Source organism: Lontra canadensis, unplaced genomic scaffold, assembly GCF_010015895.1.
Source record: "Lontra canadensis isolate GAN:19392208 unplaced genomic scaffold, GSC_riverotter_1.0 scaffold57, whole genome shotgun sequence".
NCBI lineage: Eukaryota > Metazoa > Chordata > Mammalia > Carnivora > Mustelidae > Lontra > Lontra canadensis.
Genome location: NW_022631051.1, coordinates 5,078,353 through 5,095,752, shown reverse-complemented (window position 1 = coordinate 5,095,752; position 17,400 = coordinate 5,078,353). Strand labels below are relative to the sequence as shown.

General features: G+C 49.6%; 1 protein-coding gene across 9 annotated transcripts in view; it reads right to left on the bottom strand.

The window, feature by feature from the left end:
- The window catches only part of MTCL1 (microtubule crosslinking factor 1), a 123,491-nt gene extending 107,314 nt beyond the window's left edge, over positions 1–16,177 (bottom strand). For all 9 annotated transcript variants that reach the window (XM_032875736.1, XM_032875738.1, XM_032875741.1 and 6 more), the window contains exons 1-3: positions 14,717–16,177; positions 4,988–5,212; positions 3,227–3,385 (exon numbers count right to left, since the gene is read on the bottom strand). In XM_032875736.1, the coding sequence (XP_032731627.1) occupies positions 3,227–3,385; positions 4,988–5,212; positions 14,717–15,787 (1,455 nt within the window). In that variant the 5' untranslated portion in view covers positions 15,788–16,177. The remainder of the gene's footprint in view (positions 1–3,226; positions 3,386–4,987; positions 5,213–14,716) is intronic.
- Between the last annotated feature and the right edge of the window lie 1,223 nt (positions 16,178–17,400).

The following is a 17,400-nucleotide window of genomic DNA, read 5'->3' as shown; positions in this document are numbered from 1 at the left end:
TAAAGCCTCTGCCTTCGGCCCAGGTCATGATCTCAGGGTCCTGGGATGGAGCCCCACATCAGACTCTCTGCTCAGGGAGCCTGCTTCCTCCTCTCTCTCTCTCTCTCTCTGCCTGCCTCTCTGCCTCCTTGTGATCTCTCTCTGTCAAATAAGCAAATAAAATCTTTAAAAAAAAATGTTTTGAAAAAATCATGTTTTCAGGGGCTCCTGGAATGGCTCAGTTGGTTAAGCGTCTGCCTTTGGTTCAGGTCATGATTCCAAGGTTCTGGGATCCAGCCCCACATGGGGCTCCAGACTCCGTGGGGAGCCTGTTTCTCCCTGAGCCCCTCCCCGCACGCTCTCTCTCTCTCTCTCGCTCGCTTTCAAATAAATAAATAAATAATCTTAGAAAGAAAGAAAGAAAGCAAAGCAAAGAAAAGAAAAGAAGAAAATCCCTAAGACCGCAAAAGCAGAAGGGCAGAATGTGAAGGCATTCTCAGTGCCAGCAGGAAGGGAGGTCAGGGTACCCGCCAGTGCTCCCGCCAGAGGGACCAGCAGGACACAGCACCGTGGACACAAATGGGAAAGACTCTCTGAGTGTGAAGTGCTCGGGCAAATCCGTCTGTCAGAAGCCCACCGGGCCGCCGCACGGACAGTGTGCAGTCCCGGGAGAGGAGCCCCCCGTGGCAGCAGCTACGGAGCCCAAGAGGCACTGAGACGCCCTGTCTAACTGTCCTCCCAGGCTGAGAGGGACACGGTCGTCTGCAGCTACTTCCGTCATTCAGAGACACAGGCGACGCACGAACTCCCCTTGCCTTTTCCGGAATGTGACTCATCCGCTTACGAAACTTCAGAGGTGAAACGATAACGAGCGGGACTCAAGATAGAGAAAACGGTACAGTCCCCCCAGAGCAAAGCTCCCAGCGCCTTCCCTTCCGGCTTTAGTAAAGAGAATCCACTCACGAAGCCCACAGCTAGCACTTTCCAGTAAGTATCTCCTCTACCACCTTTGAACCTCGGGGCGCCTGGTTCCATCATTCTCTCCTTCCCTCACTGTCTAGAGCGTCTACCTTCTGTAGACTCTGGTCAGTTTTAGGGTTTGTTTAGAATCGTGAGATTTGGTGCCAAGATGCCATCCCCCGGCTGGACTGCAGCTCTCCAGGTAAAATAGGGACTGCAGCCCAGCTGGGCCATGCCTGCGGGGGACTCTAACCCATAAAGACAGGGAGGGACAGGCCTGCCACCTCCTCTGTGTACATCCAGCCTCAGCCAACATCACCGTTCTCTGAAGACCCCTGCCTCACCCCTGCCTGGCGTTGAACGCCAGTCATCATTTCTCTCCCTCAGGAGCTATTTGTGGCTTGACGCCAAGTCCCACACAAATCCAACTCCATGGGGGCAAGAGAAACTGCTTGCTTCAAATATATTTATTTACTCATTTATATGTACATATAATTTAAATATTTATATGCAGGCATTCACACATACAACATTTGTAAAATGGACTCCTAAGATGCTTTCTGCACCCTCAAGGTCAGGCTCAAACTGGAAATCCTGAGGAAAGAAACCATTAGGGCAAACCTTCTAGCAGACTTAGAGCGAAAGGGAAAGAAGGAAGGACAGGGAACTCAGTGCGGAGGTAAGAGACCCACAAGGAGAGGAGAAATCCCCCCAATCCCCTGGGGTAAGTGCACACCTAAGGTAAGGAGCAAGGGTTACCCATGATGAAAGGATGTTCTCAGACTCTACCTCCTCCTCTGTGAAGCACACCGAGTCCCCAGGCGAGCTGTGCTCACCACAGCTCCACCTTCTCACCCTCCACTCACTCCCTCACCCTGCACATCTCCAACAACACCTAAGTGCCAGGCACTGTTCTAGGCACGGAGACCCCACCATGAACTACACAGACACACCCTCTTCCCACAGAGCTCAAGTCTTGGAGGCACATTAGTGAAGACAACAAAGAAATAAAACCCATGGCATTGTCAGACAAGTGCTGGCAATATACAAGTGAGTCACCAAAATCGACAGCATGTCAGATGGGAAGGCAGATAGGGATGGCCAGGAGGGGGGAAGCAGGGACAACTGGGAATGTGTACGTGTGCGGGGCCAGGTGGCTGAAGTGGGATGTCAGGAGAGACCCAAAGGCAAGGGACTGAGCCGCCCCAAGGCTATGGATCTCTTGACAAAGAATGTTGCCCCCACCCCACCCCCGCCAACCTTGAGGAACAGCAGGGCACCTGAGTGGCTGTTGGAGGGATGGGGTGGAAGAAGAGAGCCAGCAATACTGGCTCCTTTGCTGTGATTTACTTGTTTTGCTAGCCACGTGTCAAATTGAGCTGTAAACATCTTGAGAGCAGAGCCTGTGCTGCCATACTCACACCTGCCTCCCCAGGGCATGGTACGGAGCCTGAATTAAATGTGGGCAGGTAGACAGCTGGATGGATGAGGAACAACTGGGTGACTCGGGAAACTTGTCCAAAGGGAACATGCACTAAGTGAGGCTGTTAGCAGGTAATAATGCTGGCTTCAGCCGTCACTGTAAAGGCTTCACCAACAGTTTCTAACTCCAACAACATGCAGGCTATTTTCTAAGAAAATACACAGCTTTAATCTTATAATGGAAGTAACAACAAAACAGCATTTGCATTACTGTATGCAAAGGGGGGAAAATATATATATATATATGTATTCATTTTCTTGACCGCTTTGCTAGAATACATTAACTCCCTAAAATAAAAAGTATCTAAACCATGTTGCCTAAATAATAGATACAGGTGGCATATACAGATTATTTGTTTACACAGCTTAATAGACAACCAGAACACATTTTCCAGCTCATTGGAAGAGGAGACTCGAGGAAAAAGCTACTGCTTAATTTTGTATTCCGGTAATAATATTCTCCATTTGGACCCATAAAAGGAATTAATGGCCAGCTCATCTGAATGGAAATGATAAAAAGTAGTTTTAGACCATGGTTCATTCACCAAGCCCTTTCTGTAGAGGGTCAGACACCAAATATTTCAGGTTTTATAAGCAACATATAGTCTTTGTCACAGTCTTCTTTGTTTTTTTAGATTTATTTTTGTGTGATTGTTGTTGTTTTACAATGCTACAAAAAATGGAAAAAACGTTCTTAGATTCTGGGCCCTACAAACAAACCACGGTTCAGCAAATGGGGCCCTTGGAGTCCCAAGCTCCTAACAATTAAACCCAAGAAAGAAATCCCCGTGTGTTTTGGGATTACCTCTTTCAGTCTCTCCAGCTCATTCTGGAGGGCTTGTTTGGATATCTCCACTTCGATCATCTGCTGTCGGAGACTTTCATTTTCATCTTCAGCTTTAGCGCGCTTTTCCTCCACGGTTTCAAGTTCATGGTGCAATCGGACAGATACATCTTTGGCTACCTGTATTGACCCACGGAGACAGTCATCAGGACATGAAGCTTGCTGTGTGCTAAGGGCACATTCAAACAACTTCAGAGGCAGAATCATTAAGTGATATGATATCGCCGTAAAGGGCAAAGACCCCGGCAATATTAACAAGCCTATTTTTAAAGGAGGAGGGTATTAGTTTCAAACATGAAATCTACATTATAAGCGAAGCTAAGACCTTTATCTGGATTAAAAGGCTACTGTGGATAGCTCTACCTCGTTATAGAGTATCACCAAGAAAGCCAATTCTGCTCACGCACACTGCTTTAATGATAAATTAAAAATAATAGTAACAATAACAACAAAAATGGATCAATAAATATTTCTGTTCCTAAGGCATACTAAAACTACTTGCTAAAAAAAAAACAACAAAATAATCCTGTAAAATAATGTAGTCAAGTTTTAACTTGTCTACTATAATAAAATATCTGAATGTTAAAAGCAATTAAATGTTTTTACCTTCTAAAGGAAAACAAGGAATGAGATTTTGCAAGAGAAATATAAATTACCCTTATATCCCCCTGAATGACGTTTTGTTAGTGGTTTATAGATTTGACAGAATTACAAAGATTCTTTTCCTGTTATCATAATGAAAGGCAAAATGAGATTTCATAAGTACTCCCATAATAAGAAGGACATTATGCATAATTCATCTCTTGATAAATGATTTGATAATCGGAGCACAAGAGAAGCCATGCTACCTACGGAGATAGCAAATGGTATAATGTCTGGAATTTCTTCACCTCATTCCCACCTCTGCCAGTGGTTTTCAAAAACACCTTAGACAATTAGTTTTAGACAATTAGTTACGGTCCCATTTCTCTTTCAGTTAAATCAAAACACCATCCTTGGGTTATGGTCATTTCAGGTTTCCTGCATTCCAGAACCTTAAGTAACGATAAAAATATTAAATGATTAGTATCAACCTCTGTGAGTGGTCTTTGACTATCACTGACCTGATCATCAATAGATTTTTTTTTAATAGTCTAGATCTTTAGAAGGCATTTCTGTACAATTCTCCACAACTGTCAGACCAAGTGGCAGATATCTTCTTTAAATTTATTTTTAATTATTCATTTATTTTTTAAAAAATATTTTATTTACTTATTTGAGATAGCCAGAGAGAAAGAGCACAAGCTGGGGGAGGCACAGAAAGAGAGGGAGGAGCAGACTCCCCACTGAGCAGGGTGCCCAAGGTGGGGCTCCATCCCAGAACCCCAGATCATAACCTGAGCTGAAGGCAGACGCTTAACTGAGCCACCCAGGTGCCCCAATTCTCTCTTTTCTCCTAAATTGTAGATCCCTTACTACAATTTGTTTTCTTTTCCTTAGGTTTTAAGATTCCAGTTCATGGGACAGGTTTAAGATCTTGGAATGTCAAAGCCATATGACTACCCATACCCTACACACCACCAGGCGAATGAAGAACGTGTATGCTAAAATCTGCTGAGAGAGAGAGAACTTCCCCTAGAACGGCAGGACCGGGTAGGTATGTGCGATCCCTACCCGCCCTCATCCCAGGCTCCTGCCGCCCCTTCTGGGAACGAGCGCCCCCTATCAGCGACCCTCACTCACCTTCAAGTCCTGCTCCAGACTCCGGATGAGCTCGCCATCCACCTGACCAGTCTCAGCCACTTTCAGGCTCTTCTGCTCGGCTTTCCTGAGGCGGTACTGCAGGATTCGGCAGTTTTTGTGGGCGCGGTCCAGCTCCCGCCGAAGCTCCTGCAGCTGGTAAACATCTTCCTCTAAGTAACTGTCTCTCATCTCTTCCATCTCAGCGCGGAGTTCATCCAGCTCGTCCTACACAAGCCAGATGGCACGGAGTTATAAGCCAGGTCCACCCGGACAACGATGGGGTCCCGCGTCCACCCGGCAATACTGGACGTCCACAACCTGTGCGCTTACCCCGCGGGGGACGGGCGCACCTATGTGACGGGACACAGGGATCTCTGGGAAGAGTCACACAAGACAATATCTTCACATGTCCGTTCAAATCTCATGGGTCCAGAAACTCAAAACCAGGATGGATTATTCACTGTGGACTCCCAACATTGATTTCACTCCCAATTTCTTACATAATCAGAATCACAGATGAAGTCAACTCTGCAGATAACTGAAACTTTAGATTCAAACCAAACCTTGACCTAAACCTTATCTCCAGGGCACAATCTTGGGACGAAGAGGAGGGGCACAGAGCCCCGTCTTTGAAGGATGTAAACAGTGCGATCATAACAACTGCCCTGGAATTACGACACACCTGCAAAAATGTCCCTAAAACATGGTTCCACCATACACGTCTCAGCACTGACTATGTGACTCACAATTCCAAAGATATAACTTTTGTCAAATCCACACTGGGTTTGGTTTTTTCCATTCACTTGGCCTTCATTTCCCATCTCCACTTTACTCTGGCATCAGCATGAAGATATTGTGGGTACAGGAAAACCCAGCACTTGTTCCCTGCTCCCCACCCCTCGCCCTCCCATTCCACAGCCAAACCAGTGCCATCAGCCCAACAGGAACATACGTGTGGGGCACTCTCTCCCCAGTGGCTGCACACCTCAGCTAGTCTCTGCTCCGTCCATCTCCAGGGAGCAGGTGCACACACAGGTGAGTCAAGTGGGGCCCCCTCCTTCCCCTTTAACCAATTCTCCACCCAGAGTTATCCTTTACTGTGGAAGTCAGACCACGACCCTCAGACCTTCCAGGGGGCTTCCCACTGCCCTGAGGAAATTCTTCAGGGTCCTCCCCAGGGCCTCTGAGCTGCCCCCTTCTTCCCTGCCACACTGAGGGTCTCACAGCGTCTGGACTGCTGGAGGCCTTTCCACCTGTTCTCTCCTCTCCTTAAAACGTCCCTCCCCAACTTTTACAAAGCTCGTTGTTACATCATCTGGAAGGTACACACACAGCGCCTTCCTTGACCACCCATCCCCCCAACCCCTCCCTGCTTCTAACCCTTCTTGCCTTGCTCTGTTTTCTTCCCATCTCTTATCATCGGCTACTAGTTCTTTGTGCTTTTTCCTATTCCTGTCTGTTGCCCATACCAAAATGTGAGCTCTGTGAGGGCAGACCCTTTGAGGGGCTTCTCCGAATTCACAGCACCCAGAGGGGTGTAAGCCACACGGTAGCCCCTCCATAAGTATTTGTGGGAGGAACACACACGAACATCGGTCAGTCCCGACAAAGGCCAAATTGTAAAGACGACCAAAATCAGACACAAATGCACCTTTGTTTTGTTCCAGTCTTGTAACCTAATTACCAAAAATTCTTCCCAAACCCACAGACGTGGCTGCAATATGCAAGACAGAAATCTATTGAAGTTTTACAGATTTTAACGAGGAGTAATTTTGAAGGTGGGAGCTTAAGAAAAGCATTCCAGGATTTTTTTTTTAAGATTTTATTTATTTATTTGAGAGAGAGATCACAAGTAGGCAGAGAGGCAGGCAGAGAGAGAAGGGGAAGCAGGCTCCCCGCTGAGCAGAGAGCCCAATGCGGGGTTCGATCCCAGGACCCTGAGATCATGACCTGAGTCGAAGGCGGAGGCTTAACCCACTGAGCCACCCAGGCACCCTCTAGGAATTTTCTTGATTAGTTTGATCATTGATGGCTTAAATGTCTCCAGACTAGGATACGTTCAGTCATGCCTTTGTGTTGTTCAATTAACACTGAGGGTGAAGGAAAAAACTCTCCACAATGTTGATACACTAAATTGTCAGTCCTTGTCCCGCTATTCAGTTTGTCCCTGATTCTCTTCACTCTCACTAATCCTGTGTTTGTTCTTAAAAGCAGGGATTTGCTTGTAATAAAGAACAAGAGCTTCCTAACATCAAAGCCTCAGGCAGACAAGAAATTGACCAGAAGGGATTCTCCAGAAGAGTATTTTAACCTGGAAAAGTTCAGGTGTAACAAATAAATTGGGACTCCTTATGGAAAAGTACAAACTGGCACAGACGGGATAAAGGCAGTTGCCTAGCCAACCTCTGCCATATGTAGGGGTCTCCTGGAAAGAGCACTATAGAGCATCTCATTCCCCCAAACCCCAGCCTGTAGCTTCTCCCCAATCTGTCCACACTACCCTAACCAAGAAAATGGCCTATTCAACTGCCCGTGACTCCAAACCGAGCCTGTCTGAACGGACTGCCAAGAGGAATGATGTTAAAGAAGAAAAGCTTGACCACGTCCCAATGGTATTGATAAAATTAATAGAGTGGTTTTCTCAACTTCTGAGTGTTCTCACAAAATTTCTATAGCAGTGGTCACAACCTCATTAAAAATATAAGATGTTCTCCTGTGTTTAAGAAAAAGGAAAATCTTAACATTGAAAAGTGTTGCAAAGTATAAGCAAGTTTTGTTTCTTTTTTAAGATTTTATTTATTTATTTGACAGAGAGAGAGATCACAAGTAGGCAGAAAGGCAGGCAGAGAGAGGGGGAAAGCAGGCTCCCCACTGAGCAGAAAGCCTGATATGGGGCTCGATCCCAGGACCATGAGATCACGGCCCGAGCTGAAGGCAGAGGCTTAACCCACTGAGCCACCCGATGCTCCAGCAATTTTTGTTTCTGGTCTGTCTTCCTTCATGGAGAGCTCTTCCTATACATCTTGTTTCTAGTAGGAAAATTCACCGGGACTGGGAGTTCACAGACCAAGCATGGAAGCTGGTCAGTTGAACATATGTGAAAGGATGGACAGGCTGAGCTCTTCAGGGAATGGGAGAACACAGCTCTTTCAGGAAGGACCTTGCCAACATCAGCAAAGAGTAAGTTGGCAGACTGATGCCTGATCCTGACACTGGAGCTGTGATGCCGCTGTGTGGGAGCCGTGGCCCTGACCCGCCCCAGGCTGGGGGAGACCAGCTGCAGACAGCAAGCTCTAACACAGGCCTTGTGGGCGTCAATCTTCTGGTAAAGATTAGATGATTAGTCCTGAAGCTTCCAAATCAAGGTCAGGTTTCTCTCAGGTTCTACCTATGGATATGATGGGTCTGACTTTCAGGAAGAGCCTATTCTCTACACTTAACATTAGAGTACAGTTAAAAGGTAATTGTTTCGTTGCGTAACTAATACGTAGTTTAATACAAGCAAGAATCATTTGTATGGGGGCGCCTGGGTGGCTCAGTGGGTTAAGCCTCTGCCTTCGGCTCAGGTCATGATCTCAGGATCCTGGGATGGAGCCCTGCATCATCACATCATCAGGTTCTCTGCTCAGCAGGGAGCCTGCTTCCCCCTCTCTCTCTGCCTGCCTCTCTGCTTACTTGTGATCTCTGTCAAATAAATAATAAAATCTTTAAAAAAATCATTTGTATGTATACATACAAATATACAGTAACTGTGGCCATTCTGTTCATGGAAGGAATGGTCTGTGATTGCTTTTCCTTCTAGAAAGCTTACCTATAAAAGCCAAGGTCGTTAATGCCTAGAATTACCTGTTACTCAAACAAAAGTTTTCCAAGTGTGAAAACAGTCATAAGAAAACATTAGATACAACTTTCAGGTATAAAACTGTCCTCCAGCTTTCAGATTTTGTACCAGGAGGATGCTCATGGACGCAAATATCAAACAATGGATATGTTCTATAGATGCATAAACAACCACGCAAGCTAAAAGAGACAAGTGTGTAAGGGCTCAATGAACCCGCACCTCCAAATCATTCAGTAGGCCAGATGTAAACAGCTAACATTTTTTGGCATAAATAATCACCAACATTAGTTGCACTGAAAGGAAAATTAGGGAGAGCCCATAAGTGCATGTATTTGAATCACTGCCTTTATAACTCATATTTTATCTAAATTTGCAGAACAGAAGATATCTCATTCAGCACTTTACCTTCATTACTAACCCAATTCTCATCCTGCCAGGAACATATTGCCCATTTCATAGACAAGAAAAGCAAACCCAAGCTGGTTAGCATGTCCAAAGCCTCATAACTAATAAGCAGAAGCTACACTGCAAACCCAGGTGCTCTTCCCAGTAAATACTATAAATTATTTGCAACAACCAGGACAAATGAAACAATAATAACCCTTAAATCACGCTTTTAAGAACCCACCCTAGATGTGACGTAATAAAGCAAGTTAACATTTTTAGACCTTGACAACTGTCGATGTGTGAGTATATCCCTTATCTCAACTGGGCCTCAGAAAAACAGTGCAATATGCAGCGAAATTATTAATATCCCCATTTTAAAGATGAGGCAATTGAGATTCTAAGCATTTAAATGGCTTTTCATTACCAATCTGCTGCAGAGATGGGACCAAGGCCAGTGTCTCAACTCTCTTCACAGAGCCTTGAAGAAAAGCAGTTTTCAGGTTCAGCGAAAGGAAATTACAAGAAAAGCAAATTATAAACCATGTCAGCTGGCAGCAGACATGTGAAAAGCAAAAACTGTGATTATTCAGATGAGGGTCATGATGGATAGTGATTTTCAAGCTACCACTACGTTAATTTTCGGACAGCACGCTCTAATTTAGACTGTGTTGTGTTAAAGAAACCCGAAAAATGTCTGCCGTTTAAATGTTTAAGAAAACCAAATCAAGCAGGACATATAATGTGTTTGGCAAATATAATTTAGACACATAGTAAGTAGACGGAGAAAATTGCTGTTGTTTTTTTATATGCAGAAACTAAGAAGACTTGTCCTAAATCAACAGTTTTATGTAAAATTAACGCCAGGTCTGTTTGCGTACTTCCCTGTTAGATCACTACTTCATTGAAAAGCTAATTTAGTTTTAATTAAATCTATTTTTCAAATTCTGTATATAAAATGAAACCTTGAAGGTGTGTGACGCTCCCCAGCTACTCCCCTTTGCCTGCAAAAAGCAGCTCGAGCCCTATTATACACATCAAATTACAGAAATAATGAGGTACCCTATGTGCACTGGGGTAAACGAAGATTAAAATGAAGCGTTTCAATGCCAAGCTCTGTGAAAACAGTTTTATCCACAAATAAAAAATAAAAAGGGAATCCACAGTATCTTAATTGAAGGGATGCAAACTCTTGATCATACTGATCGTTGACAGAAATCTTAAAATCTCCCTCAAGCAACCTGAAAATCAATAACTAGTTCTACATTAATATTTTAATAACCCTTCTTTAAATAGACCCCAATTTGGACAGGGGAGCAGTCATCTGGCTACTGTTGCAATAATTCCATCTTCTGGGAGTTGCAGACAGAAACGATTGTCTGCTGTAATATACAAATAATCCACCTCATTTCCCTCCGGACAATGAAAACGTTCTCTGCACAGTCTTAGCTGTAGCAAAGAAGGCACGGGGGCCGCTAACCATTGTTTACCAAGTGACAGTTCACCCAGCAGCTGATGGGCTCTGTTTGCCCTGGTCCACGTGATCTCGCCATCTAAGACTACTCCAGCCGCTCTTTTGCAGGCTGAATAAAGAATGGGTGTGGAAAGTGGAATGTGAGGAAAGAATAGGAGTGCTGTCCACTTTAACCCTTCCAAAAGAAAGGCAGAGGAGAGGAGGAGCTCAACACTTCAGCTGCTCAGAACTGTGTATGCTGCTGGCCTCAGGGTCCCCGCTCCAGGCCAGAACTCAAAAGACTACTCAGGTGAGAAACGGAGTGGTCAGGCTAGATCCGTGGTCATACACTGCAACCTATAAAACCCCAAACAGCCCTACCCAATGCTCTCCCTTAGGAAATCCCTCCTCTCAAAGGATGGGATGTTGCCTGCCCAAGTAGCTAGCAGTGACTTTTGTCTGAAACAAAAAGAATTCTTATGAAATCACTGAGAAAGCAGAGGAAAACCACAACAACAACAACAGCAAAAAGCAGCCTTTCCCCACACCAACCCGCGCCCACCTTGCAGGACACTGGGGCTTTGGAGAACATTATTTGGACACAAGCAGAGGAGGCCATGGTGAGCACATCACCAGGAATCCGAAGGGCATTTTCAAAACAGGCCAATAAGCTCAAAGTGATTAAATCCTCCTGAAAAGCCAGTGGAAACGGAGGACATAATTAATATGTTCCCGATGCGCACTAAGGCTGGTCTGATGGGCTCAGAGCACTCAAGCAAAACCCGGTGGTGGCAGGGAGGCTGGCAGGCTGAGAACACGCTGGCAGCATTTTGTCGATGCTCTCATCCCTAAGAAACATACCTGGGTTCAGTTTGAAAGGGAAGCAAAGGCCTTTGGACCATTGAACTCAACCGCTCACCAGAATGCACGAACACTTCCAAATATACTTAAGATCATCGGGGTAAAGGGACAAGACTGCTCTTCTGACTGTGTTTCCACGCAAAAAGCCAGCCACCTAGACTGAATAATTGTGTGTTTTTCCCCCACCACCCTGGTGCCCTTTGATGAAGGCAGAAGAGGAAGAGAAAGCAGAATCAGGGATGCCCCAGACATCTCCACACAGCTCAACCCAACATAATATACTTGTCTGTTGACATCTATTTTAAAAAATACAGCAGACCAGCTAAAATTCAAGAGAATTCCACTTCGATTTTTCCATCACTAAGACATCCCCCTGTGGCTTTGCAGGCCTTATGTATCTGCTGGATTACCTTTCGGTCATTCTACCTCAGGAAGTGTGAACGCCTTGCACAGTAATGGTGACAGAAATGACTTGGGAAAGAAGGTGACCTTTAACATGGTCACAAACCTCCAGAATACACCCAAGTAAAATGCCTGGGCCAAAGCTCTTCTTGTTAGGGAACATTTGGCCAGAGGAATGCTCTGTCTAATCATGAGAGCTCTGTGCAACCTTCCCCAAGAAAGCAGGAGGTCAAGGATGCGCTTCTACTGACCATGAGAAAAAAGTACCAGTGAGCAATGAGACCAATAAAAAGATAAGTTTTGATTTAGAATGTACACACTCTACATGCCCTGTGCCAAGGTATGCCGCCCGCCTCTGCCCCTCGAGGTCACTTGTGATCACAGCCCCATTTTGCACCAGTGGGCATGCCCACTGACCTTAATCTGCCAGGACTGCTGTGTTTTCTCCCCAACTGAATGACTGTAACTTAAGCTCTTGTATCTGTGTGCAGACTTCTGGTTTCCTAGCTTCCTCCTCTCTCCCTCCTCAAAGGACAGGCTGGGAGACGCGCTCAGGCAGAGAGAATGGTTGGCCGTGACACTTTCTCCACAGGAACCAGCAAGCGAAATTTCCCACAAATTAAACATTGACAGTGGGATTTATATGACCATCTGTACACAGGCTAGTGGAGAAGTGTTCATTATGGCCCTTTCACCTAAAATGAAAAAAGGCCCCCTAGGAAAGCTAAACATTGGGAACATTTCAAGCAAATAAAACAATAAGAAAGCAAGTGGTATACACTGAGAGAGGCAGCCCTTCTGGGAATAGAAATGCAGCCTGGTGTGGGCAGGGTGTGGGGTGGGGTGGGGTGGGTAGAGAAGTTGCACCCCCTACTTGCTGTATGGCCTTGGGTGAGTCATTTAAGTTTTCCGGGCTTTCAGCATTCTTGTCCATGAAATTGGGGGTTATGATAAAAATGACCACAGCTATACCCTATGTTGTTGTGAGAACTCACTGAAATATCAAATATACCAGATCAGACTCCAGGTCAGACACCTAGTTCATTCAGAGAATCGACCAGCGTGAAAGGATAAAGCAAATAAACAGTTACCTAGGAATGAACTGTGAAATGACTATTGAGCTGCCTACCTTAAGATCAAAGACGCAATGGGAAACATCCTTTCTTTTATGGAACCCTCAGTTTCCTGTTGCTTAGCAGGTCATAATTCGGATAAACATCATTTAATCAGAAACACTGTGGGTCAGGGATCACGCTCAGAGCTGGCTCTATAGCCCAACGAGATGATCTTTCTGACCCTTAGGGAGTTTACATTTGCTGAAGATCTACAAAAGCACTGATTTCAAGATTTCAAGATACAACATCACTGGCCTTTCTCTTCAGCACCTTTGAAACTCACTCTGTTGTCTATTACGTAAGAGTGGGAGACACCAGCAAATGTACTGCTTGAAACATCTTGCTCCGAACTCCCAATCTGTTCTCACCTCTCCTCCTCTGCCTCACTGCTTGCTACCTCTTTGCAGGCAAAACTACCACTGGGCTCAGCTGGGGTGAGCAGCTCCTTTAAGAGGCTGAGGTTTAGAACACTTGGGAGCGAATCTATTCGGATGACAGCTTGAACTGCACACTTCACCACCTTCAATAAGCCCACGCCCTTGGTCCCACGGGCCAATAACCGGGCCTCATTCGGGTAGGTTCAGCATTTGCTGAGAAAAAGTACAAATCACATAACCCAGATAAAGGAAGGCCATCCACTGGTTTGGGAGGAGATCTATATCAGAATCTTAACAGAAACATGAAAACAGTTATACCACTGTAGCTATTTACTAACTTGAAGACTATAATAAAGCAGTTGCCCCCAATTCCATCCCCCTTATTTTCTCTCAAGTCACTTCAATTGTCTTGACCCCCCCCTTCCCCCCACACATACACACACACTAAGCCCTCCATTCTGCAGGGCCAACCTGCCCGCCTCCTGGGAGAAAAGGCAGAAGTCAGATTGAGGGCCCCAAAGCTAAGAAGACCAGGAGGAGTCCTCTGCTAGCAGGACCTCACAAGAAGTACTCAGAGATTGGGCAACAGAGCTTGCAATTCCCTTGAAAGTGCGGGCGTGCAGGGGGATTAAGTGGCCTCTCCTGACAAGCAAAACTGGCTTGTGGATGCCTACAAAGGACTGGCAGACCAAGCCCATCAACCCCACGGTCCCCAACCTAGGGCACACTCATGGGATCCCTGAACTTAAGGTTTATCATTGAAAACTGGGAGGTGCCCCCACCCAGAGAAACAGAAGGGGCCTCACTTTGTACCACTGCAGGAAAAGCATCTGATGCATCCACAGCCTGGCCCACAGCAGGCTCCCCAACCTACACACCCCTGTCCAGGCGGGGACCAGAGCTCCCCAGCTGGGGGTAGCCAGATCCCACAGGAGAGAGTGGGCACATTTTGGCCGGGTGGATGGTCAGCAGTGTAACCAAAATGTAATTCTGGCCACCTCTCCCCCAGCACATCTACAGAGCCAAAGGCATCAGCAAGAAGAAGCAAGACCAAGAAACAAGAAAAGCTAAGTGGGGTGAGGACCCGCCCAGACCCACAGGTCTTGCTGCTCCTTCCAGAAGTTTTAGCTTAAGTTCCCAAAGCCCAGTGTGTGTGCGGGGACCGGAAAGTGAAGGGCAGAAGAGAGAACGTGCTTGTCAGGACCCGGAATGTCGGGCTCGCGGACCCCCCTCCCCTCCGCACCCACACCATTTGGGGTCGCCTCCGGGACACCTGAGGCCGAGCCGGCTGCTCACCTTGAGATAGTCGTTCTCCGAGCGCAGCTCCTCGATCTCCCGCAGCAGCTCCTCCTCCACCGCCGCCGCCGGTACCAGTCGGGTCTGCTCGCCCGGACCGGGCTCCTTGGGCACCCCGGGGACCGTTCGCTCGAGCGGCGCGCGCCCCCCGGCATCCTCTGCCACACCCATTCCCAAGGACCCCGCCGGGACCCCGCCAGGGCTGCTCCGACCCCCGAGGCAGGCGCCTGCGGCGGGAGGCGCGGCGAGGAGCGCTGGGGGCTCGGGACTGCTGGGCGGCGCCCCCCGAGCTGCCGGGCTCGTCGTGGGGGCTCCTCGAAGCGGTTCCCGGTCGCTGGAGCCCGTGCCAGACTCGGCGTCGCTGCTGGCGGCGGGGAGCAGGCGTTGCTCGTCGGACAGGGGTTCGGAGGGGCAGTCGGAGAGGTCGGAGCTGCTGTCTGTGTGGCTGATGCGCGAGCCGGGAGCGGGGGAGCCGGCCGAGGAGGTCACAGCGAGGATCACCGCGGGGATTGGAGCGGCGGGGGCCGGGGGCCCGGTGGCACGGGCGGGGGGCACCCCGGAGCCGCGTTTGGCTTTGCGGCCCTTGGCAGTGGCAGACAGCGTCTCGGTCCCGGGCGGCGGCGGCGGCCTCCCTGCCCGGGGCAGCAGCTCCGCGGGCGCCGTGCGCGCCGCCCTCCTGAGGCCCGGAGCGGCCTTGGCGCCGCCCGCTGCCCTGGCCCCGGCGCCCGGCGGCGGCTTGTCCTTCGCGCCAGGGGCGCCGCCGCTGCGCCGAGAGAGGCGGCCGGGCGCGGCCAGGGTTCCCGGCGAGGACGGTGCTTTGCCCGCGAGGTTGGGCGAGCGTGGAGCGCCGGGCGCCGGGGCTCGGCCCGAGGAGGGGGCCGCCGGAGCCGGGCCGGCCGCCGGGGGCCGGCCGTGCAGGTCCTTGAGGAAGGGTCTGGCGGGCGAGGGCGCACGGTGCAGCCGCCTACGCTCGGCCAGCGGGTGGAGGTGGTGGTGGCGGTGGTGCTGGCCGGGCGGCAACGGCTTCGCGTCCGGGGCGCCACCGCCCGCGAGGCCGTTCAGCGTCTCCATGGCCGGGTCCCGGGCCGCGAGCAGCAGCTCCGGCGGCAGATGCTCCGGGCGGCGGCGGCGGCGTGCAGCCTCCCCGCGCGCCCGCTCATCACTGTCCCCCAGCCCCGCCCGGTCTGCGCCCCGCGCTCCCGCGCCGCCGCCGTGCCCCGCGCACCCCTGGCCCCTAGGATCCCCGCGGGGCTGGCAGCCGCCGCCGTCCCGCTCTCCCCTCGCTGAGGTCAACGACGCTCGAGTTCACCCGGCACAGCAGCGCGGCGGCTCCGCGCGGTTCGCATCACCTAGACTCGGCGCTCCGGGCTCTCGGGTCTGCCGCCGAGGCCTCGCACACCCCCACCCGCCCGCTGGCGGCGCGCTCCCCGCTCCCGCGTCCGGCTCCCCGCCCACCGCAGCCCTGCTCCCCGCAGCGCCCGCCCGCTTCGGCGGAGAACTGCACGCGCGCTCCCCCGCCTCCCCGCGCCCTGCGCCCCGCCACCGCGTGCGCATGTCCCGCCTCCCGCCAGCCGGCGCCGGGGGTGGGGCGGGGCCTGCGCTCCCCAAGCTCGCGCGCCTGCTGCGGCCCCCGCCCTTCTTCGCCCTGGGACCCTCCTCGCTTTTTGTGGCTCTCTGGACAGTCCTTGAGCTGGGGAGGGGAGGAAGTGTGCAGGGGTAAAGTGGGGTGGGAGGGAGGCGGGCCTTGACTCCTTGCGGTATACTGGAGGTCCGGGAGACGTGAGCGGACCCCTCCGTAGCGCGTGCAGTGGGGTGCCCCCTCTCCCCCTGTTGTCGACCAGCGCTCCCCACAAACCCCTCCATCCAACCCCTGCCTTCTAGGGCCCCTTAGTTCCCTCCCCGCTGTCTTCTCCCAGCTGTGCCTGTAGTCCCCACACTTCTTTAAGGATTAGCTGGTACCCGATGCAGCTATCACGTCAAAACGGGCACGGTGCTCCACAGTTGGCACCCCCAGTGGCCTCCCGAGCTCAGAGAAGGAGGAGCTGCTGTAGAAATAGGAGAAGCAGCTCGCCAAGCTTGGGGTCAGAAAGGGAACTCACATTTATAGTGCCGGCTGAGAGCCAGGCACTGTTAGACACTCCATAGGCATTGTTTTATTTAATCCTCATAACAAGCCTGAATTGGAATTACTGTCTTCTTTAAGGATGAGGACACAGGCGCAGGGAGGTGAAGTCTGCTTTAGGCAGGCTATAGCCGAGGGGGGTGGGGGGATCACATCCAGTCTGTAGAATTCTCAGTCCTAGGTGCTGTCCCCTCGGAGAACCATGGCTGTGAGTACTTGTTCTGCCACCTGAGAGTCTAACTTGGGCCAATGACCTTTTCAAGCCTCAGTTCCCCTGCCGGTATAATTAGAAAATACTGCTACGTGACTGTTGGAAGGATTAAATGGGCAGATGTGAGGACCACTGTGCAAACTGTAGAGTACTTTTCAAATATCCCTGGGTGCAGGTTTTGGATGTTGGGTAATACTCAGAGGACTAAGGCCCAGCTTGTCCTCTAGACTTGGCTTTGCCAGAAGGCAAAGGGACAGGCAATAATTATGAGTTGCTGGGGTAAGCATTTGCCCCCCACCTGGGAAGACTGGCATTTTCCTGGGGTGTAGTTGGGTGCCCAGGATTTACAGA